At 39.4% G+C, this 23,837-nt stretch overlaps 1 protein-coding gene across 1 annotated transcript in view; it reads right to left on the bottom strand.

The window, feature by feature from the left end:
- The window catches only part of LOC124615705, a 128,453-nt gene that overhangs the window by 93,751 nt on the left and 10,865 nt on the right, over positions 1-23,837 (bottom strand). Inside the window, exons 3-6 of the mRNA XM_047143748.1 lie at positions 22,453-22,582; positions 22,279-22,376; positions 21,947-22,099; positions 4,744-4,868 (exon numbers count right to left, since the gene is read on the bottom strand). Coding sequence (XP_046999704.1) covers positions 4,744-4,868; positions 21,947-22,099; positions 22,279-22,376; positions 22,453-22,582 — 506 coding nt within the window. The remainder of the gene's footprint in view (positions 1-4,743; positions 4,869-21,946; positions 22,100-22,278; positions 22,377-22,452; positions 22,583-23,837) is intronic.

Below are 23,837 nucleotides of genomic sequence, written 5' to 3'. Positions count from 1 at the left end.
GTAATGAGAAAAAATACTCTTTCTGCATCTGCATTGTGCCCTGACATATTGAAACAGTATCGAGTATCGAGCAAAGGATCATTACTATTCTGTTTCAGAAATTGCCTAAAATTGCAGAACTGGTCAAAAAGTTTTTCATCTTTGATTTCAAATGCTTTACATTTGTCTTTCAAATACAAAGGGCTCTTTTCAACATCACTGAGGTTAACATCTTTCTTAAGAGACACCCAGAGCCATCATTTTAAATATTCATGGCACAATTGATACAGCAATATAGCTTCCTCCATAAAAAGTTCAACTTTTTTATCAAAGCTTTCTTGTGTTGCAATTTTCAGCTTCTGTTTAACCTTTAGGGAAATGAATTTATCATTTAATCAGTCCTCAGACACCTTACATACAGAGTATAAAATTTCAGTCAGTTCAAGCACGAGATTGAACACAGACATCAACAAATGCAAATGCCATAAGCAGGCTTCACTTAAGCTGTTCTCAAAAAATTGAAACAAAACCTTTGGTGGCTTGCTTTCAAACAGAAAGTTAAGATTTCAAAGCAGAATACATTTCCAGTACCCTTTCACTGGCTGGTAAAAGAGACAACCAACTAGTTTTCACATGAGATAGGACTTATTTGAAATTTACCTCAACAAATTCACAGAAATAGGGTAACTGTTCCATTCTAACAGTGAAAAATAGAAAACTAATTATTAAAATAATCTGCTAGAGTATCTTGTAAAAATTTAAAGTAGATCACTCAAGAACTTTTTGAAATTTTTGGAAACAGTGTTAAGCAAAACTTTCTGGCAGATTAAAAGCGTTTGCCAAACTATAACTCGAACTTGGGACCTTTGCCTTTTGTGGGCAAGATCGCTTGCCTATGAAAGACAAATATCCTGAGATCGAGTTTCAGTCTGGCTCACAGTTTTAATCTGCCAGAAAATTTCATATCAGTGTGCACTTCGATACAAAGTGAAAATTTCATTCTGCGAACATTAAACAAAGTTGTCCCTTTGTATACTATTATTAGTATAGATTTGTTACATTCTATTTGCAGCTGACTAGAGCAATATCAATCCCTTTTGAAAGCTTGAACAACAAGTCAAACTGGATGTGACTGTAGTGCTACAAAAATATTTTATGCGTGGATGTTGTTCAACATCAATAAGTGTCATAATAGGCATTGGTACTATTTATTGGGGGTAAAATGCTTGTGGTACAACAACCAGTGCTATAATTTGGAGACAATGATCTCATAAGGAAATATGTTATACTCAAGAACTGAAACCCCATATGGATTTTAGAGTACTTAGAACGTTGACTTGGGTGATACATCTTATACACACATCTCTTCGTTGCCTCCAAATTCACTATCTCTGAATGGCAAAAGACTTTAACTGATTAGTGAGTAAACATCAGGAACTACCAACCTTATTGTCAATAATGCTTCAAAGCTTTATTTGATTCACAGGACGACCACTCATCATGCATTATGCACAAAAAATTCAAATTTCAAGAATGAAGTAAAGGCAGTCAGGAGCACTAACAGGACAGAAATGACTAAATTTGTTGAGACAAATGATATTAAAGTCTATGAAAAAAGTAGCAGTGAGACAGATGACACCGAGTTCAAATCAAGTAAATCTTCCTAATAGTAGCTGAAAACACAAGGAGAAAAGAACTGGCTACTGAAATCAAATCCATTAGATTTACTTCAACAGGTACTGCATATTCCACCTGCAGACATCAGCCTTGCCATATCAACTTTTCAAGAGATTGCAGAAATCATTAGGTTATTGTAAACAGTAACTCTTCTGGTTATGGTGGTATGTCAATCAAAGTACTAAAATCTTGTGCTTTCTTGATGGTGCTCCTTTTGAGTTACCATCACTATCAGTCAATATGCATCAATGTGTACTGAAATACATTATGTGATCACAAGAATCCAGACACCCCCAAAACGATAACTTTTCTCATATTAGGTGCATTGTGCTGCCACCTACTGACAGGTACTCCATATCAGCGACCTCAGTTGTCATTAGACGTCGTGAGAAAGCAGAATGGGGTACTCCACAGAACTCACGGACTTCGAACATGGTCAGGTGATTGGGTGTCACTTGTGTCATACATCTGTACGCAAGATTTCCACACTCCTAAACATCCCTACATCCACTGTTTCTGATATGATAGTGAAGTGGAAACGTGAAGGGGACAGATACAGCACAAAAGCATACAGGCCGAACTCATCTGTTGACTGACAGAGACTACTGACAGTTGAAGAGGGTCGAAATGTGTAATAGGCAAACATCTATTCAGACCATCACACAGGAATTCCAAACTGCATCAGGATCCACTGCAAGTACTATGACAGTTAGGCGGGAGGTGAGAGAAATTGGATTTCATGGTTGAGTGACTGCTCATAATCCACACATCACACCGGTAAATGCCAAACAACGCCTCGCTTGGTGTAAGGAGCATAAACATTGAACAATTTAACAGTGGAAAAACGTTGTGTGGAGTGACGAATAACAGTACACAATGTGGCAGTCCAATGGCAGCGTGTGAGTATGGTGAATGCCCAGTGAATGTCATCTGCCAGCATGTGTAGTGTCACCAGCAAAATTCGGAGGCTGTGGTTTTATGGTGTGGTTGTGTTTTTCATGGAGGGGTCTTGCACCCCTCATTGTTTTGTGTGGCACTATCACGGAACAGGCCTACATTGATGTTTTAAGCAATTTGGGGATGGTGACTGCATCTTTCAACATGATCGAGCACCCGTTCATAATGCAGGGCCTGTGGCAGAGTGGTTATACTACAATAACATCCCTTGAATGGACTGGCCTGCACAGAGTCCTGACCTGAATCCTATAGAACACATTTGGGATGTTTTGGAATGCCTACTTCATGCCAGGCCTCACTGATCGACATCGATGCCTCTCCTCAGTGCAGCATTCTGTGAAGAATGGGCGGCCATTCTCCAAGAAACCTTCCAGCACCTGATTGAACATTTGCCTGTGAGACTGGAAGCTGTCATCAAGGCTAAGGGTGGGCCAATACCATATTGAATTCCAGCATTACCGATGGAGGGCACCATGAACTTGTAAGTCATTTTCAGCCAGGTGTCCGGACACTTCTGATCACATGGTGTATGTAGCAGTAATATCCATTTATAAAAATGGGAATAAACAAGTGGTGATTAATTATAGACCCATCTTGGCCCTTTCTATGTTCTAAAAATTTCTGAGAAGGTCATTTATACCAGGATATAGAATCAATTTTCTGACACTAACATCTCAGTCTGTGTTCTGTAAATGCTTCTCTACAGAGAAAACAATGTATGATCTCACGAACACAGATATAGTAGAACTTAATTAGATAAATTACCGTGTTGAAATTTTTGTGATCTTGCCAAGGCTTTAGATTGCATAGATCATAAGTTTCTATAGGAAAACTAAGACATTATGGTGTTAAAAGGTAGTCCTTCTGCAAGGTTGGAATCATATCTCAGCAACAGGAAGAGGTAGTAGTCTGTAGTGGCTGCTTCTGCTTGTTACTGTAATACTAAACTCATTCCACATCCTTAAGCCTCTCCTCCATGATGGAATATATAGAACACAATATTCAAATAAATGAATGAAAAAACCCAGAAGTTACCACAGGACCATTGTCATGTTCTTTATTTTTAATGTTGTATTTTTGTGAGTTGTGAAATTTTTATTGCAGCAGAACTTACTGTTGTGCACATCTTTCAGTTTACAAGGCAACTGGAGGTGATTATGCAAAACATTTACTCATTCATTACCTTTGAATATTAGTCTTAAACTCCATAGTTCCCTTGCAAGCTGCACAAAATATGAGTTTCTCTTATTTGCACTGTTATACTACCAGGGAAAATACCTCATCTACTTGTCACTGCACCCCATGAAACTTGGAGTTTGGGTAGTCGGAGCTTATTCCTCCTCTCCTGACCTATTTTCCAAGAAAAGCAAAAATTATATGGATACTATTGTTGAAAGCTGATTATCTTCTGTAGAATTAGATGACCTGAGACTGTTATACAATGTGTCCTGGTAATTCGTTATGGCATATGTGGAGCCTAAAGTCTGTTGTGAAAGCATTCCTTGATCTTTAGACAGATTCTCTATTATTACTAAACATTTTAACATGGTATTTTGTTCTTTCCCCTCACACTCAATACAGGCACATAATAAAATCTTCAACAGGAAAATGTTTTTGACATTCATGTAAGTACCATTTGCAGCATATTACAAGTATTATTTTTTATAAGCAGATCACTGTCTGGTCATAAACAGATTGTGTTCATTAAATGTTTTCCTCAATGTTTTCATGACCAGCACTACTAATCAAAAACTTGAAATAACTTGATGCTGAATGAATTCTCAAATCCCTCCCCTTTTCCCCATCAGACACACACTCACACACTGACAAATAATGGTAAGCAAAGGCTTGGTTCAGTGACACTTGACTCAGTTCCAATTAATTCTCAATGAACTAAACAGACATCACATAAGCAATTATTTGTTGAAGAAAGTTTTTAAATCACTGAATTATTGTATTGAAACTCTTTGTTTGTGTATGTGAAAATTATGTGGCTATCTACGTATATAGTCTGATGTGCTTCTGGGTGTTCCTTCATAGCACTGCATTTCTGACTGGCTTTGTGTGAGTGCAATGAATATTTCAATCATGCCATACTTACTCTAAATCATAGGTTATGTAGTTAGTTACCTGGTTATTGTTCTTCCATCTAAAATGAATGATACTAGAATGTGTTGCTTAAAGATGCAAAGCTTCTGCAAGTAATTAATGATTTTGTACTCCATTTCTTTAACATTCTCTTCCTGTATCAGAACCTATGGAATAAAGAGTGACAAAATAGATATTTAGACCCACATACTGCTATTTTGTAATTGGTAAGTGAAATTTAAGAACTATTTTAATAACATTATGGAAAGGATAGATTGCTACTCACCTTATAGAGGAGTTGTTGAGTCTCATGCAGGTACAATGTAAATGACTAAATGACTGATAAAATATTTAGGCTTTTAGACAAAGTCCTCCTTCTGATGTAGAAAACACACACACATTCACACAAGCACATGACCACTGTCTCCAGGTGCCGTGGCCTGACTATGACTCCATCTGATGTAAGCTGCAATCTGCTCTCATCAGAGCACATGCTGTTTCAAATGTCACAATAAAACATAGGAAAGAAGAGAAAGAAGAGGGTGGACCCTGAGTACAATAATGAGCTAGAGAAAATGGTAACAAAGGGAAACCACTGGGCTGTGGAATGGAAGGAAAGTCACTGGGCGGAATCAAGCAATAGGAAGTGAGGCATGGAATAACAGTGATATGGAAAGGATAGATTGCTACTCATCAGTTAGAGGAGGCACTGAATTGCAGACAGGCACAATCAAAAATATTGAAGCAGATTGCTGCTCACATCAGGTGCAATCACAGACAGCTCACAGAGCCTGGAGACAATGACCATGTATGTGTCATTTGTGCTTTTAGTGTGTGTGTGTTTTCTGCTTCAGAAGAAGGACTTTGTTTGAAAGCTTAAATATTTTAGCACTCTTTTTTGTTGTGCCTGCCTGCAATTCAGTGCCTCCTTTAGGTGGTGATTAGTGATCTACCATTTCTACATTGTTGTTGTTCTATCCTGGACATTGTTTTAACAAATATTTTAGTGATATTCATGGACTCACCAAGATGTGACTGTTCTGGGCTTCCTGCCACATGAATGAATTACACATTCATTAGTTTTTGGTGGAGTGTCCCTTGACCATTAAGTAGTAACTGACTGTTTAGGACCCTCATCTGCCACTTATGCCTTAACCTTCCAATGGACATTTTCCTTGCAGTGCTCTGCTATAAAATGCTATCTTTATTGATGGTGTTATCAGATACTTCAGTTTTTCTAGCTTCTGTGAGCATGCTAGTCGGAATCCCATGATGATAGAGGTGTTATGAGTTTTCCAATGCATGTTGAGGTACCAGAGGTTTCTCTGGACATTACAGTCACAGACAACTGTTATGTTCTTTCCAGCATTGTTTCAGCTTGTGAATGGTTTGTCTGACATAAAATTGTCTTCACACATAAGATGTTCTGTTATCACCAGGAGTTCTGAGGATTACATTATCTTTCACAGGCCTCATGAGTTTATGTGTATGAGACTGAGCCAAGAGATAGACTTAATGTCACATTTCTCCATGAAGCAACTAATCTAGCCAGTCACATTGGACCAAAAAATTGCAAAAAATGCAAGCTTAACAGTATGAGAATAAGATAGATTGCTGCTCACCTTACCTGCTGATTTGTAGACAGGCACAATGAAAAGACACTTACACATATCCTTCGGCCAAAGCCTTCTTCAATAAAACAAACACACATACTTTCATTCGCACACACATGACAACCATCTCTGACAGCTCGGACCACAATGCAACTGTCATGTAGTGAAGAAGCAGCAATCTGGAGGGGGTGGGGAAGGGGACGGGATAGCAGGGTACAAGTGGGGGGGGGAGGGGGGGGAAGGAGAGGGGGGGGGGGGAATAAGAGTGCTGTAGGATGGAGCATGGAGGGCTAGACTGGCAACAGGCACAGCATTGGCAGGCTGAGACGCAAAGAGGTGGGGAAGAGGGGTTGGGGGAGGGGAGAACAGGGAACATTAAAAGAGAGGAGCAGGGAAGGGGGAAGACAGGAGGGTGAGTTGATACAGAATGGTACACAAAGAGGATGGGAGATGAGAATAGGTAAGAGGTGATAGGACAGAGGGGGTGGAAACTGATGGGTGGAGAGTGTGAGAGCAGGGGTTTACTGTAGGTTGGGGCTGGGATAATTTCAGGAGTAGAGAATGTGAAGTAAAGATAACTCCCATCTGCTCACGTCAGAAAAGCTGTTGGTAGAGGAGAGGATGCAGATGGTTTGGGTAGTGAAGCAGCCATCGAAATCAAGCATGTTATATTCAGCTCTATGTTGTTCCACAGGGTGGACTACTTTGCTCTTTGCCACAGTTTGGCAGTGGCCGTTCATCCTGGTGAACAGCTGGTTAGGGATCATATCAATATAAAAAGCTGGGTGATGATTGCAGCAGATATGGTGTATGACATTGCTGCTTTCACAGGTGGCCTGTCCTCTGATGGAGTATGATAAGTGTATGACAGGACTGGGGTAGAAAGTGCTGGGTGGGTGGATTGGGAAGATGTTGCACCTGGGTCTTCTGCTGGGATATGGAACAGGATGTTGTGGAGGTTGGGTGGGCATGGTTACAGCTAATCAAAGTTCTGACGAAGGATGTGGTTCAGTTGTTTCTGTCCTTGGGGGGGGGGCATTGGATGATGAAGGAGGCACTCCTTTGTAGCTGGTTCTTGAGGGTGCGGGAGGATTGGTGGTGTGTGGTTAAATGGTACAGGAGATCTGTTTGCAGACTAGATATGAGGGATAGTACTTACTTGTGAAGGCCTTGGTGAGACCCTCAGCATACTGAGCATGGGAGTTCTTGTCAGGAGGGCTTTTTTGGCATGGAAGAGGTGACAGCTGTCAAAATGTAGGAAATGTTGGTGGTTAGTCAGTTTAATGTGGACAGAGGTGTGGATGGAGCCATCTGGGATGAGGAGGTCAACGTCCAGGAAGGTGGGATGCTGTGTTGAGAAGGACTAGTTGAAGCGGATGGGAGGGAAATTTTTGAGGCTGTGAAGGGATGAAGATAGGGTGTCTTGGCCCTGAGTTCACATCATAATGATATCATCAATGAACATGAAAAAGACTAGGGGTTTGGCATTTTGGCAGGCTAGGAAGGTCTGCTCTAGATGGCTCATAAACAGGTTGGCAAAGGAGAGTGCCATGTGGGTGCTCATGGTGTATGAGAAATGAGGTAGTAGGTTTGGTGTCTGAAGGGCAAAGTAGTCTTCAGTAGCAGTAAGACCATGGGCACGAGGGATGTTGGTATATAGGGAGGTGGTGTCAACAGCGACGAGTTGGTATCCAGGACGTAAAGGGGTGGGGGTGGTGGAGAGTCAGTGAAGGAAGTGGTTGGTATCTTTGACATGGGAGGCTACCTTATGCATAGTTGGTTGGAGCTGCTCGTCAATGGAGGCTAAAATTCCTTCAGTGGGGGCACAATAACCAGCTAGAAGGGGCATCTAGGATTGTTGGGTCTGTAGAGTTTGGGGAGTATAGAGAAGATTGGGGGTGCAGGGTGTCATAGAGGTGAAGAGAGAAATGGACTCAGGCGAGAGGCTCTGAGAAGGACCTAATGCATTAAGCAGAGATTGGAGGCTACGTTGGACTTCTGGGATGGGATCACTCTGGCAGAGTTTATAAGTGGAGGAGTCAGATAATTGGCAGGTAGTCACTGTGACTCACAACAGCAGTGTCTGCAGGTAGGATGATTAGCTCAGGATTTGTTTTGAGGTTCTGTAAGGTTGGTGTTCTGAGGAGGGAACCTGGGGAAAGGTGATGAGGCCAAGATGGAGGTAAGGAGGAATTCCTGGAAGGTGACCAGGGGGTGGTTAGATGGGGGAGGGAGGGAGGATCACAGTTGGATGGTAGTATGAACTGGGAGAGGCAGGGTTCAATGTTGGGATTAGGTTAGCTTTCGTTGGAGCAATTGGTGAAAAGGAAGTGTTTCCAATACACATTAAAAGTTACTGGAATATTAGAGAAGGAAACTTGTGCTGATAAGATCATTTGTGTCTCTGAGGAAGATTTCTTAGTTACAGCACTATTTATGTAAATAAACTAAATTCTTTATAAATATTTTTACATTTGTTTAATTTGAAAAATAACATGTTCATTTTATTGCAAGCATTACTCCCTTTCATCTGGTGTATTGCAAGTGTGACTTTCATGATGGATTCAGTTGGTACAACGTTTTATAAACAATAATGGTATAATGTTAAGAACATTTTAAATATTAACATGAACATGAATTTATGTTCAGTGAGCTCATCCCATTGCTGTGGTTCCAAAACTGGTGGGTTGGTTTTTTCCCTACCATACTTGCTACAAATTTTACATATGTTCCTTAATGTTATATTAATGATGACTTCTCAAGTGATAGATCCCTCCATCATAGCTCATCCCATGACCGTGTCATTGGAACACACCCCTCTTTCTGCCTGGGAAAACCCTAATCTCTGCTGGGCCTCGTGGCTTGCTAGCCAGCTTTATTTCGACTCAGCTCGCCTATCACAGTCTGTCTGACTGCTTGTCACCCCACGAAACATTCATGCCAGGCCACAGCTGACCTGTCACATTCAATCCATCCTGCAGCACTCGAACCAGCTACTTGTAACATTGCAGGCTGACATGTCCACTGGGTTTTCAGCAGATGAGGACATAAAGGAACAGCAAAGTGCTGTCATTTTCAATTTTGATCATTGTGAATGTCATTTGATCATGGATGCTAGTGAGATGTTTCAAACACTTTCTCAGTTTTTGACACCTATGTGGTGAGACAACAAATGTGTCATTTACGTACTGATAAAAACAACTTGGCTTTGTGGAAGACAGTATCCACAAATTTCCACAGGCAGACAAAAACATTACAAGTTTGAAAACCCATATGAGAAGTACCTTTGGCAAAGAAAACTTGTTAATATTTAATAATAATATGAAAGAGAGAAAAATGACCTTTTGATCATTGTACTTCAAGCAATGAAAACTTTGAAAAATTTCTAAATAGCTTTCTAGATAACTTTGTTGTGGCACAGGCCACAGCTACAGCCAAGAATCATGTCTAGGACATTAGTATCCATCTCCATCCGCCTTAGGCATTGATCTACTGGCACAGCACACAGCAGGAGTGGGTGTGTCTACAAGACTACCCATTGCTGTGTAACAGCAGAAAGGCTATGGTAGTGGTTCCACGTAACATAGAGACGTGACTTCTTTTGGATGATCAGACCTGTACAGCTGTTTTTAAACCCACTTGGGCCAGCCCGTCATTGTTGAAAAGCTGGGCCATACTACCACCATCATCTTGAAGCTTTGACTGCTGCCTGACCACCAGGGTGCTTGGGCAGCTCAGCACACTGACATGTATGTCCTTACCTCTCACTCTTCCCTTTCTCCCCCCTCCTTCCTCTCTCCCCACCCCCTGCCACCTTGTTGCATTTATGCAATCACCACTTATAATTAATAGCATCTGTTTAAATGTCATTTGTTTAAAACTGGTTGGTGAATTTTGGCTAACCATAGCAGTCTGTACAGTGGCTGTTAATTGTTTTAAAATTATGTGCCATGTATGTGTCCTGAATGACACTGGGTTCATAATTAATAACAGATGTTTTAAAATCATTCACTTACTTTCTAACCAGCAAATTTTGGGTACTGTAGCTACCTAGTCAATGTCTGTTAATTGTTTTTATAAGTCTGAACCTTCTGTGTGTCCTGAATGACAGTGGGTTCATAATTAATAGCAGCTCTTTGTAAGTCATTTGCTTAAAATCAGATAAGCAAATTTTGACTAACTGTAGCTGCTTATTCAGTGACTGTTAATTATTTACTTTTTTATTTTGCCGTCTACTGGATGACAGTGAGTTTGTAATTAATAACAGCTGTTTAAAGGTAATTTGCTTAAAATGTGATCAGGGAACTTTGATTAACTGTAGCGAACTATTCAGGGACTGTTAATTGTTTTTAAAGCTCTGCACCTGTTTATTGAGTGACAGTGGAATGGCAGTTGTTTAAAGGTCATTTAATTAAAAAGAATTGCTCAGTGAATTTTGTTAACTGTAGGTGACTTTAATTTTTTTAAAAAAAACTTGTACTTTTGGTGTATAGTTAATAGCTGGTGGCTCATAATTACTGGCAACTGTTTAAAAGTCATTTTTCTAATGCCTGCTGAGTTGGTTATACTCCACATTGCCAGTGTCAAAATACTTTCAGATGAACAAATGTTTTTTTTAAATAAATGGAATAATTAGTCAACTAACTTTTAATTTTTACTAAGAACATGGATGCCATAGTACCTGTGTTATCTGAACTCAGAAAACTGATTGAAATTTTGACTCAGCTATTACTGAATGGCTTGAATATGAAAAAGGAGGTAGTAGAGGTTAGGATATAGACAGTCTCCAGGATAACGAACCCACGTCTTCTAGCATCCCGAATGAAGCAAACAGTGATGGATTAGATGATACCAAGTACAGAACTACTGATTTCCAACAGTCATGGTGGAACTCAACAGAGTAAATCACTGCCGCCAGTGAGTTCACATATCATCAAAACTCCACCTGCTCCAGTAAGAGGTAGTTGTAACAGAGCAAATAGGAAATTCTATCCACATCCAGAGAAGTTTTATAATTATTGTTTTGTTTGAAAGACAACTTGACAATTGTACTTTCTGTGGCCAAAAAGAACAAAAGTGTGATATTGTGAAAGTTCTCTGCATCACAGCACCTCTATAGACAAAGGAAGTAAAAACAAGTGAGAGAGATTTTTATTCTATGATGAATATAAATCAAGAATTGATCTTGTTGACCAGAAGGCATGAATACCTGAAAAGGACAGTCAAAAAGAAGGTATTTTGTCTTGCGGACAAATTTATTGGCTGTAGTAGCAATAAATATCTTGTGCTTATTTTCACAACATCCCAACCCACCTGGAAGGCAGATCTGATAAAAGGAAAAAAATTATCATATAGAGATGAGAATCAACTACTGAAACATCCAGAATAAAGCTACTTGCCAACAGACGAAGATTGCAGAAAAGGGAAGATCATCAAAAAGAAGATGCCTCGTGTTCCCACATTGATTAGACAGAAAAAGTGGCCAATTATTCTAAAAATGCATAAAAACTAATTGCAATGAACAAAACGAAATTGTTTGTGAGGTGTGGTACTTTACATGAGCATATCTTCTGTTGTGTTATCAATAAAATTGAGAGTTAGTTACTCGATTCAGGGAAATTATAATGTAATTTATAATAGTGCATTTCATATTATACTAAAATTAAAGGTCACAATATCATAATAAATACTTTCTTATCAATTCTGTTATCACCAGCCTCTTCAAATTTTGATAATATCTCTTTTAATAACAACATTTAGTATTTGTTCCAAGGTAGGGGTCTTACCGACCCCTCTCATGCAATTTTGCAAATCCAGCCACTCGTGCATCATAGGGTTAATAAGTTGACTGGCAAAAAGATGCAGGTGGCACAGCAGAGCTGGCAGCCAAATGGCAGTTGATATGCTAAAGAAGTACACAACATTATTACAAAGCCACTAGCTCAAGCAATAAACCAATGTTCTGAAGGGAGCTGCTTCCCAGAGGCACTGAAATATAGCAATATTAAACTACTTTTCGAAAATGAATCATGAAAGGTCATGGGAAATTTAATCTTACCTCAATACTCCCAGTCATATTTAAAATACTTATTTGAAAACATTGATGTTACTCAAATCCAAAAATTCGCTGCAAAATATTTCATTATCTTAAACAATCAGTTTGGTTTTCAACAAGGGGAAAACACCATAGACACTGTACACTACTTTGTTGAGAAAATAAGCACATCATTAGACAGGAGCAATAAGGCGGCAGCTTCACAAAGGCATTTGATTTTGTGAACCATATCACGCTTATTTACAGACTTGATGAGTGTCGCATTAGGGGCAGTGCCATACAGTGGCTTAAATATCACATATCAAACAGAAAGCAAAGAGCTCAGGATTTTCCATAAGGCTCTATAGTAGGCCCAGTCCCATTTCCCATCACTGTTAATGATTTACCATTGAATGTTGGCTCCCCATTAGCTCTTTTCCTGGATAAAACTTTGCTGTTAGCTGAAAATCAAGATGCAGAAAAAAGTACCAAATCTTTGATCGTTATCCTCAGTACCTTAGAAACTTGGTTTCAGCTAAATGGCTTAAATCCAAGACTCACATAATGCAGTTTGAAACCAAACAGTCTAAATGGTAGCAGAATATAGTTATTGACAACAACGGAGGCATAGAAAAAATTGACTCAATTAAATTCTTAAGATTAAATTAGAATAACAATTGGAGCTGGTAGTCACACATTGAGTATCAAGCTAATAAATTGAGCATCATTATATTTTCAGTGTAAATATTATGTATTGCACCTCACATGCACAAACCAAATGTAGCATCACACAAACTACTTTGAATCCATTATTAGACCGAGCAAGGTGGCGCAGTGGTAAGACACTGGACTCGCATTCGGGAGGACGACGGTTCAATCCCGCGTCCGGCCATCCTGATTTAGGTTTTCCGTGATTTCCCTAAATCGCTCCAGGCAAATGTCGGGATGGTTCCTTTCAAAGGGCACGGCCGACTTCCTTCCCCGTCCTTCCCTAATTCGAATAGACCGATGACCTCGCTGTCTGGTCTCCTTCCCCAACCAACCAACCAACCAACCATTATTAGATATGGTGTTGTTTTTTGGGGAAGTTCAGCTAACATAGTCCAGAATCTAAAGATGCTGGTATAGAAAAAAAATCATTTGAAATGTTTGTACTGAACCAAATCATCCATTATTTAGAAAGCTTAAAATACTGATACTTCCATCTGTGTGTATTTATGAGATTATTATCTTCTTTTGTACCAAACAGGAATTATTTGAGGATGAACAATTTTGCTCACACACATGATACCAGAAACAAAAAGAAACTTTATGCTTCCCACCTGCCACCTCAAACTGTATTTCCAGCCACCTCAGTAGAAATGAAAACTTATAATAAATTAAAAGAGATCCAGTTAATGTGGATGCACTGAAAAAAAAACTATGCGAGGCACTGATGCTGAAACCCTATTACTCAGTGAATGATTTCATGTACGATGAACTAATAATCTCAGGTGGATACAGTTTATTACATATGTTACATATCCCACAAAGAGATAAAAAGAGACAGAGAGAGAGAGAGAGAGAGAGAGAGAGAGAGAGAGAGAATAGCTATTTATATAAATATCATTTTAGTGTTATATTATTATTTATAAGTTTTTAAACTCATTGTAATTGTAATGTAAATTTTTTACGTGTTTCCTGTATGCAAACCATATGGATTGCCACCATGATGTGAATAAACCACAATACACAGTTTATTATTCATGTCTGTTCCTGACATGACTCGATACATCCGCTTTCCCATTTTTTTGAAAGTATAGAGTTGGCTCTGCTCTAGAACACTTTATGTAGTTTTATTTTTATGCGATGGAGTGTATTTTAGCCAAATATATGATGATGTGATGAGGAGCCAGTTAGCTCAAACGAACACAAATTTTTGTGTATAATTGTTGAACACTTGTAATGGAAAGAACATGGAGACCATGTCTGTATGAAAATCAGTACAATATGTATCTATTGAAAAGGGTCTCAGCCTTCCTGGACCATGATAGCTTGGGACAAATACACTACTGGCCATTAAAATTGCTACACCACGAAGATGACGTGCTACAGACGTGAAATTTAACGAACAGGAAGAAGGTGCTGTGATATGCAAATGGTTAGCTTTTCAGAGCATTCACACAAGGTTGGTGCCGGTGGCGACACCTACAACGTGCTGACATGAGCAAAGTTTCCAACTGATTTCTCATACACAAACAGCAGTTGACCAGCATTGCCTGGTGAAACATTGTTGTGATGCCTCGTGTAAGGAGGAGAAATGCGTACCATCATGTTTCCGACTTTGATAAAGGCCAGATTGTAGCCTATCGCAATTGCGGTTTATCGTATCGTGATATTGCTGCTCATGTTGGTCGAGATCCAATGACTGTTAGCAGAATATGGAATTGGTGGGTTCAGGAGGGTAATATGGAACGCCGTTCTGGATCCCAATGGCCTCGTATCGCTAGCAGTCGAGATGACAGGCATCTTATCTGCATGGCTGTAACGGATCATGCAGCCACATCTCAATCCCTGAGTCAACAGATGGGGACGTTTGCAAGACAACAACCATCTGCACGAACAGTTCGACGACGTTTGCAGCAGCATGGACTATCAGCTCGGAGACCATGGCTGCGGTTACCCTTGATGCTGCGTCACAAGCAGGAACGCCTGTGATGGTGTGCCTAATGACGGACCTGGGTGCACGAATGGCAAAACGTCATTTTTTTGGATGAATCCAGGTTCTGTTTACAGCATCATGATGGTCGCATCCCTGTTTGGCGAAATCGCGGTGAACGCACATTGGGAGCGTGTATTCATCATCGCCATACTGGCGTATCACCCAGCGTGATGGTATGGGGTGCCATTGGTTACACGTCTCGGTCACCTCTTGTTCGCATTGACGACACTTTGAACAGTGGACGTTACATTTCAGATGTGTTACGACCCGTGGCTCTACCCTTCATTCGATCCCTGCGAAACCCTACATTTCAGCAGGATAATGCACGAACGCATGTTGCAGGTCCTGTACGGGCCTTTCTGGATACAGAAAATGTTCAACTGTTGCCCTGGCCAGCACATTCTCCAGATCTCTCACCAACTGAAAACTTCTGGTCAATGGTGGCCGAGCAACTGGCTTGTCACAATATGCTAGTCACTACTCTTGATGAACTATGGTATCGTGTTGAAGCTGCATGGGCAGCTGTACCTGTGCACGCCATCCAAGCTCTGTTTGACTCAATGCCCAGGCGTATCAAGGCCATTATTATGGCCAGAGGTGGTTGTTCTGGGTACTGATTTCTCAGGATCTATGCACCCAAATTGAGTGAAAATGTAATCATATGTCAGTTCTGGTATATTATATTTGTCGAATGAATACCCGTTTATCATCTGCATTTCTTTTTGGTGTAGCAATTTTAATGGCCAGTAGTGTATACTTCGGAGTGATACATCCACATCTTAATATTGAGATACGGGATGGGGAACCAGCTGCCTGTACAGACAGGCACTTCAGACTACAAAAACAGGCTGTAAAAGTAGTAGCTAAGGTAAACAGGAGAGAGCCTTGAGGAGGAATCTTCAGAAAATATAAAATACTAACCATCTACTCTATGTACATCCTGCAGGCAATAATGTTTGTGAAACAAAATCCAGAACATAATGTAACAAACAATAATGTACATAGGTACAATATGCAGGAAAGGAAAAACTTTCACATAGGCTGCAGACTGTAGTCCACATATTATAGGAAACAATTTCTATAACAGATTTCCATTTGGCCTCCAGACAGATAATTTACATACTTTAAAGAATAAACTTATGCATTTATTAATAGGGAAAAGTTGTTATTCAGTAGAAGATTTCAAGTTGTAATATCCCTTTGTATAACAGTGTATATAACATAAGTTTGTTTCTGCAACATAAAAATGATAATTTCTGATCTTGAAACATTATATCAATGTATGGGTTTATATTTCAAGTTTTAAAGTTTTCTCTGTAAAACAGTATATATAGCATAAGTTTGTATTTTCAACAAAAAATGATAATTTCTGACCTTCACTATTTATATTGATGTGTGCACTTATGTTTGTTAACTAAGCCTTTGTATATGTGAATTAAAATCTATGACAATGTCCAAAAAAAAAGCAAATGTGTGGGAAATCTTATGGGACTCAACTGCTAAGGTCATCAGTCCCTAAGCTTACACACTACTTAACCTAAATTATCCTAAGGATAACACACACCCATGCCCGAGGGAGGACTCGAGCCTCCGCCGGGCCCAACCGCACCGTCCATGACTGCAGCGCCTTAGACCACTCGGCTAATCCTGCGCGGCGACACTGTCCAAAAATTGACTGTTATATGGTGAGCAAATAAACAAATAAGCTCCAACCATAAGTATCCTGTCCAAGGAGACTGTTAAGGGTACTGCCTTAGACATGGTTACCACATAGCCAAGTTGTTTTTACCACTTTATCGACAACACAGTCATTGTCTGCTCATATGGGTGTGGAAAATGGGGAGAGTTCTTGGAAAACCTCAGTAGCATCCATGACCACATAAAGCAACACTTTGTTGTTCTTGTGGTCTTCAGTCCAGAGGCTGGTTTGATGCAGCCCTCCATGCTACTCTATCCTGCACAAGCTTTTTCATCTCCAAGGAACTACTGCGACCTACATCCTCCTAAATGTGCTTAGTGTATTCATCTCTTCATCTCCATATATGGCTTTTACCCTCCACAATGCCCTCCAATACTAAATTGGTGATCCCTTGATGCCTCAGAACATATCCTACCACCCTGTCCCTTCTTCTAGTCAAGTTGTGACACAAATTCCTCTTCTCCCCAATTCTATTCAGTACCTCCTCATTAGTTACGTAATCTACTCATATAATCTTCAGCATTCTTCTGTAGCACTACATTTCGAAAGCTTCTATTCTCTTCTTATCTAAACTAGTTGTTATTCATGTTTCACTTCCATACATGGCTACACTTAATGCATATACTTTCAGAAATGACTTTCTGACACTTAAATCTATACTCGATGTTAACAAATTTCTCTCCTTCAGAAACACTTTCCTTGCCATTGCCATTCTACATTTTATATCCTCTTTACTTTGACCATCATCAGTTATTTTGCTCCCCAAAACACTTTGTGGGAATGTGAAATGGAATAATCTCATAGATTCAATCTTGGGTGAGGCAGGTGGTACACTTTGGTTTATTGATAGAATACTGGGGAAGTCCAATCTGTGTACAAAGGAGATTGCTTACAAATAACTCGAGTGACCAGTTATAGAATATTGCTCATGTGTGTGGGACCCATGCCAAATAGGACTAACAGGGGATACTGAATGTGTACAGAGAAGGGCAGCATGAATGGTCACAGGTTTGTTAATCTGTGGGAGAAAGTCACAGAGATACTGAAGGAACTGAACTGGAAGACTTGTGAAGATAGATGTAAACTATCCTGAGAAAGTCTGTTAACAAAGTTTCAAGAACCGGCTTTAAATGATGACTCTAGGAATACAGGGAGATTATAATTTAAGTTAAATATTCAAAACGCTGTGGAAATAACACCATTCGTCAGAATGCCGTCAAATTACAATGGAATATTATCGGAGAATGGGGAATATGTGGCAGAAGGAAAAAAATAAAAAAGTGTGAAAATTGATTAATAGATGGCGTTGTATGTGTCAGAATATGTAAATGAAAACACCTGTCATGCGCACGACCCATTGAAGTTGGTATAAACACACTGGGTACACAGCTTCTCCTCCTTTTGCATCTGCGATGTTCGCCATGAGAGTCTCAATGCAGAATCATGCTCTGCTTGTAAAACTGTATTACAAGAATGATGACTGTGCACATGTCGCTCTGCAGAAGTTCCAGACACTGAAGGGTTTCAAAAAAGGATGGGTCTGATGACTGCCTCGGGTCTGGAGAAAATGATTCGGAAATTCGAAAAGATGAGTTCCTTTGGTGTGCAACCTGGTAGAGGGAGAAAACGAATTGATTTGATTTCAGTGGAATCAGTGGCCTCAGAGGAGATGAGTGGTGGTGGGCAATCATACAGTGCACGGAGAATTGCCTGAACATTGGACATACCCATGAGCACGGTGCATAAAATCCTACGAAACATCCTTCTTTGCTATCCATTCAAAATTACCCATGTGCACGAGTTGCTTCATGTTGACTTGCCAGCAAGAGAGACCTTTGCTTTAGAATATCTTGCTCACTTGGAAGTGGACAATGATTGGTCGTGGAAGATTTTGTGGACAGATGAAGCCCACTTCCATCTGACAGGATATGTCAATACACAGTATCGTCGGATATGGGCAACGGAAAATCCACATGCAAATCAACCAGTACCACTTCATCCTGAAAAGGTCACTGTGTGGTGTGGGTTTATGGCATTTTATCATAGGGCCATATTTTTTTCAAGAGACAGGTGCTTCCGGACCTGTTACCTGTACCGCCACTGGTAAGTGCTATGAGTGTCTTTTGTGCACCCACGTCATTCCAGCTCTCCAACAGCGTGGATGTGTGGATTGGATCATTTTTATGCTAGATGGCACAGCTCCACGCATTGCAAATCCAGTTAAGCAGCTGCTGAAGCACCATACTGGAAATGCTATAATTACCAGCCACCATTTCCCTACAGCCTGGCCATCCTGATCACCTGATCTTAATCTGTGTGACTCCTGGCTGTGGGGCTATCTGACAGATGTTGTGTACAGTGTTCCAGCTGCAAACTGAGGTGCATTGAAAGCATGCAATGCACAACACATTCTGAATGTGACCTTGGAAACACTTCAGTTAGTTGTGGAACATGCTGTTTCTTGATTTCAACTTGTTGCAGAAAATGGTGGACAGCATATTGAACATGTTTTTACACCAGCTACACAGAAATTAATAATCTGATTTGGTTTTGACTGATGCTTTTTATGCAGTTTTTGGCCTCAGGACAATTAATTACCAATATGATTGATGCTTTTTATGTTGTTTCCGGCCTCAGGATAATTAAAAACTGATGTGAGTGATGACTACGAATATGACTAATGACTACGAAGTCTTTCGCGACGGAGTCCTTGCATAAAAAGTTCTCGGTTTACTTGCCGCGTCAAATTTGGATAAAATCCCAAGCTTTCGATGACTACCTCCGTCATCTTTGTCAGGGGTAAAACTGACTGTCGTGGACCGGTGAGGCTTCCGCTTTTATAAGCAGTGGACGGCTTCTCATTGGCTGGATGACGTCACGGTGAAACCGATGCGTACTGAGGTGGCGGCCTCTATATCCACAGATTTTGTTTGCGCGCTTTATCCAGCGTTGCTTGCAGCGCCATCCATCACAACAGGCGGAGAACTGCGAGGAATGTAAGAAGTCTCCCTCTGTGCTCTTTCTATATCAATTGCGAGCTTCCATGCATTGCTGAGTGCATAACCGGAATCTCTGTTGAAATTATTTTCACAGAGTCTAATTTCAACTGCTTCCCTGATGACAGAGTCCCAATAGTTTGAAGCGTGAGCAAGTAGTCTTGTTTCATCGAATAAAATCTTATGTTTATTTAACAAACTGTGCTCAGCCACCGCTGATTTTTCTAGATACCTGTATTTCAGGTGACGCTGATGTTCCACACTGTGATCGGCGACAGTTCTTATAGACTGGCCCACATAACTTTTGCCACACTCGCAAGGAATGCTGTAAATTCCCGGTACTCTCAGGCCAAGATTATCTTTCACAGGTCGCAGCATTGCATGTGAGTGATGCTTTATTTGCAGTTTTTGGCCTCAGAGCAGTTAAAAGCTGATTTTTCCCATACATTGTGATATGACCTTGCCGTAGTGGCTGGACTTTCATAACTATCAGTATCACAACTGTACGCCCATGAACACTGATTAGTACAGTTTGTTTAATATCAAATGTACACCTTACACATGGTTGTATGATTCATTTGTCATTTGTAGTCAACCACTATTAAATTTTAATGCTTACAACACCATCTATTGCTACATTTTGTAACTGTTTATTTTTCTTCTGCCATATGTTTTCCTCCTCCTCCGGTAGTATTCCGTTGCAATTTGATGTCATTCTGGCCAGTGGTGTTATTTCTACAGCAGTTTGTAAGTTTAACTTTAACTATAATCACCCTGTATATTACAATTTCCTGTTTCTCACTCACATAGGGATTATGAGGGTATTATTATAATAATTACTACATGCACAGAGGCATCCAGACAATCATTTGTTCCATACTCCATACATGAACGGAACAGGAAGAAACCATAATAATTGGTACAGTGGACCGTATCCTCTACCATGTGCCTCGTGGTGGTTTGCAGGGTATAGATATAGATGTAGATGTAGAAGTCCATGATGGAGGTTCTGATAGATGTCTTGGCCACAGTATGAATAGAAAACCAACTTATGTGTACTAGCATTGTCACACTTTCAACCACCACCACTTACCTCAAAAGCAGACAGTTCTAAGGACCTTGGTTCGTCAAGTAGAAGCTATCTCTGACCTTTTAACACAAGAATTAAACCACTGACAAAAAGATATTTGTGAGAATGGCTACAACAACAAACAAATATTGCAAGCAATTTTAAGAGCTATCCAAAAACAGCATCATCAATGAGGAAATTAAAAAGTCTGGGGTTTTACCATTTTATGGTTCCTGTTCCGTTCATGTATGGAGTATGGAACAAATGATTGTCTGGATGCCTCTGTGCATGTAGTAATTATTATAATAATACCCTCATAATCCCTATGTGAGTGAGAAACAGGAAATTGTAATATACAGGGTGATTATAGTTAAAGTTAAAGGAGACATAACAGGTCAAGCTTCAAAGCTCCAACTAGACTACATCAACTCACAAGTCCTGTGAAAGATAATGTAGGTCTCGCAACTCCTTGCATTTACAAAATACCACAAGAATATGGACAGTATTAAATTGGGTGGAACATGTTCACAATAGAACAATGCTGATTGAACTTAAGATGTGTTTGCATCCGTGTTACACAGAAGAATGTATTGAAAATGGTCATAAAATTGTATTCAATATCACCAGAAAAATTCATTGAAAACAAACATGAAATTGCTGTCAACAACACCTCTATCATTAGAAAATCTAATGGGTTCAGCAATAGTATAGTTAAAGAAGCTAAAAGGTGAAAATACTGGATAACATCATCAACAAAGATGGTAGTTTGCAGTTGAGCAAAGTATTGAGCTTTGAATTCAACCATCATGAGGTTGAAGCAGGTGCAGTAGATGTGGTATGGAAACACTGACTTCCACAGTAATGGACTGAGCATTGGTGACATTGCATCCAGTATACGGTTGAAAGCAGCAACCACATGACCATCAGTTACCACTTGACAATGGCCGAGAAGTAATTGGAAGAAAGCTGATGGATTTATGACCACTCAGCACAGTTGGAAGCCTGAGATTTTATAACGTGGAGAGAATTTGTATTTTGATGTCCAGTATAAAGCTTCTAACCCCCATTTATTTAATTAAATATACACTCTAGGGTTAAGTGAATGATTTTATTCAGTAATTATTTTTGCTTACTGGAAGTTGAAACAACAGCTTGCATGGATGAAAGATCAGTTGAGACATGTTATTTGTAATCCATTTTCCTTTGTCCGTGCAATATGTACAAGAATAAGTAACTGATTGTCCTGAGTCATCTGTGAGGTGGATAATGATGCAAGGACCTCCAATCTTGAACAGAAAATTATAACACATTTTACTGCAAAGAGTAAATATTTAAAATTTAATGAAGATACATTGAAATCATAAATTCATAACATGTTTCAATTAATAAAATCAACTTATATTCTCAAAAATGTCCATGGTGATGGTCAATCTTGCTTTTAGTTTATACACACATTAAAACAAACCTTGGCTTGGAGAACCGTCATGAAATGCTCTGTCCCATGTAAAATACCCATGAACTCATAAATATCGAAACACAATCCTTTATTGTTTTTATAAGTAGCTGTGTAAGAAAGAAAGAGAAGTCAATACAGTGTTGCTCAGTTTCTGCTTATGTAAAAGATTCAAGTTTTCAATACCTTCAATGGCTAAGCAACGGTTGAGATCATACTGATCCTCTTCAGTAGTTTGTACCAACTTAATTACAAGTTCACATACATAGTCTCCTTCAAGTGGTACCAACTCCTTTACCATAACAAATTCGAGACCCTGCCGAACACAAGAGCACAAATTACTGCATCATCAAATTTCAGTCCAAAGATAACACGTGGTGCTTAGGAAACAGAGTTAACTTTGAGACTGTAACGTACTTAGCATGCAAGGAATTAAGATATTAGCTGCAGTAAAGCACAGATTTACCAATACTCTGGAACACTCTAAGAATTAAGACAGAATATTGAGTTTTGAGTTGCGAGCAGTAATGAGCAGAGTAGCAGTTTGGTTTATCACTTCTGTCATAACATCACTACTAAAGCAATATGGGCAACGGTGAAAATTACTTACAGCATTGTGGGCTCCTTTCAGTTACACAATTGGTACAAAACATCCAATTCTGTAATTTCTGTTCCAGGGACGTTAAAAGAAAGTTTGATAACTGTAATGTTTTTTGATGACACAGAAGTACTGATCAAGATCTCAAACTCAGTTATATCAGACACAACAAAGCTGATTAGCAAACGTGCCTACAACTGGTTATCAAGGAACTATTCATTTCACAAAGAGGAAACCTGGCTAATGAGTAATTGCTATTAAAGAATGTATCTCCCGATACAACTCATAGAAACACATCAAAATTGATATTTTACTCCAAGTATTTAGAACTGTATGTTTCTTCTTAAGGCAGGGAAGAGGAATTGGTTAGTGGCAGGTGTGGGCATAAGGCAGCCTACTCAAAATGTTGATGGAGTCTCATGCAGAATAGAAAAAAATTGCTTAGAAGTAAGCACAAGATATTCTACATAAAATAAGGAATGATTTGTTAGTGAGAAAGATTAGGTATGATTTCAGAAATGATAGGGGTTGTGTGTTAGTAGAAATTTACCAAGAGAAACATAATGTTGGTAATTAAAATGATTCTCCAGAAGCTAATAAATAGAAAATGGACATGTAAAAGACCAAATTACTTTATTTTTTACAGTTTCAGTCAGTCACAATTGCATTAAAAAGATTGCATTTGTGGTGGCTGGTTTTGGACTACAAGCCATAGTTTGAGAATAGACAATGTAGTCCAAAACTAGTAACCACACAGACAAATTTTTGACAGCAACTGGAAAAAACAAAATTTAGTAATCCAAGTTACTGGTCCTCACTGCTAAAGTATGTTGAAACTTCATAAATATTCATTATTACATTCCACTGAGGTATAAAGAAATTATATAGTATTCAATGATTTTTCGCCACATTTGGAAACAGTCTTGAACCACTCTGAATTATAAGTGATCATAGGCTCATAAAAAACAGAGTA

The sequence above is a fragment of the Schistocerca americana genome, chromosome 5 (genome assembly GCF_021461395.2).
Source record: "Schistocerca americana isolate TAMUIC-IGC-003095 chromosome 5, iqSchAmer2.1, whole genome shotgun sequence".
Taxonomy (NCBI): Eukaryota; Metazoa; Arthropoda; class Insecta; order Orthoptera; family Acrididae; genus Schistocerca; species Schistocerca americana.
Note: the sequence above shows the minus strand (reverse complement) of the source record. Positions and strands in the feature narration are given on the sequence as shown.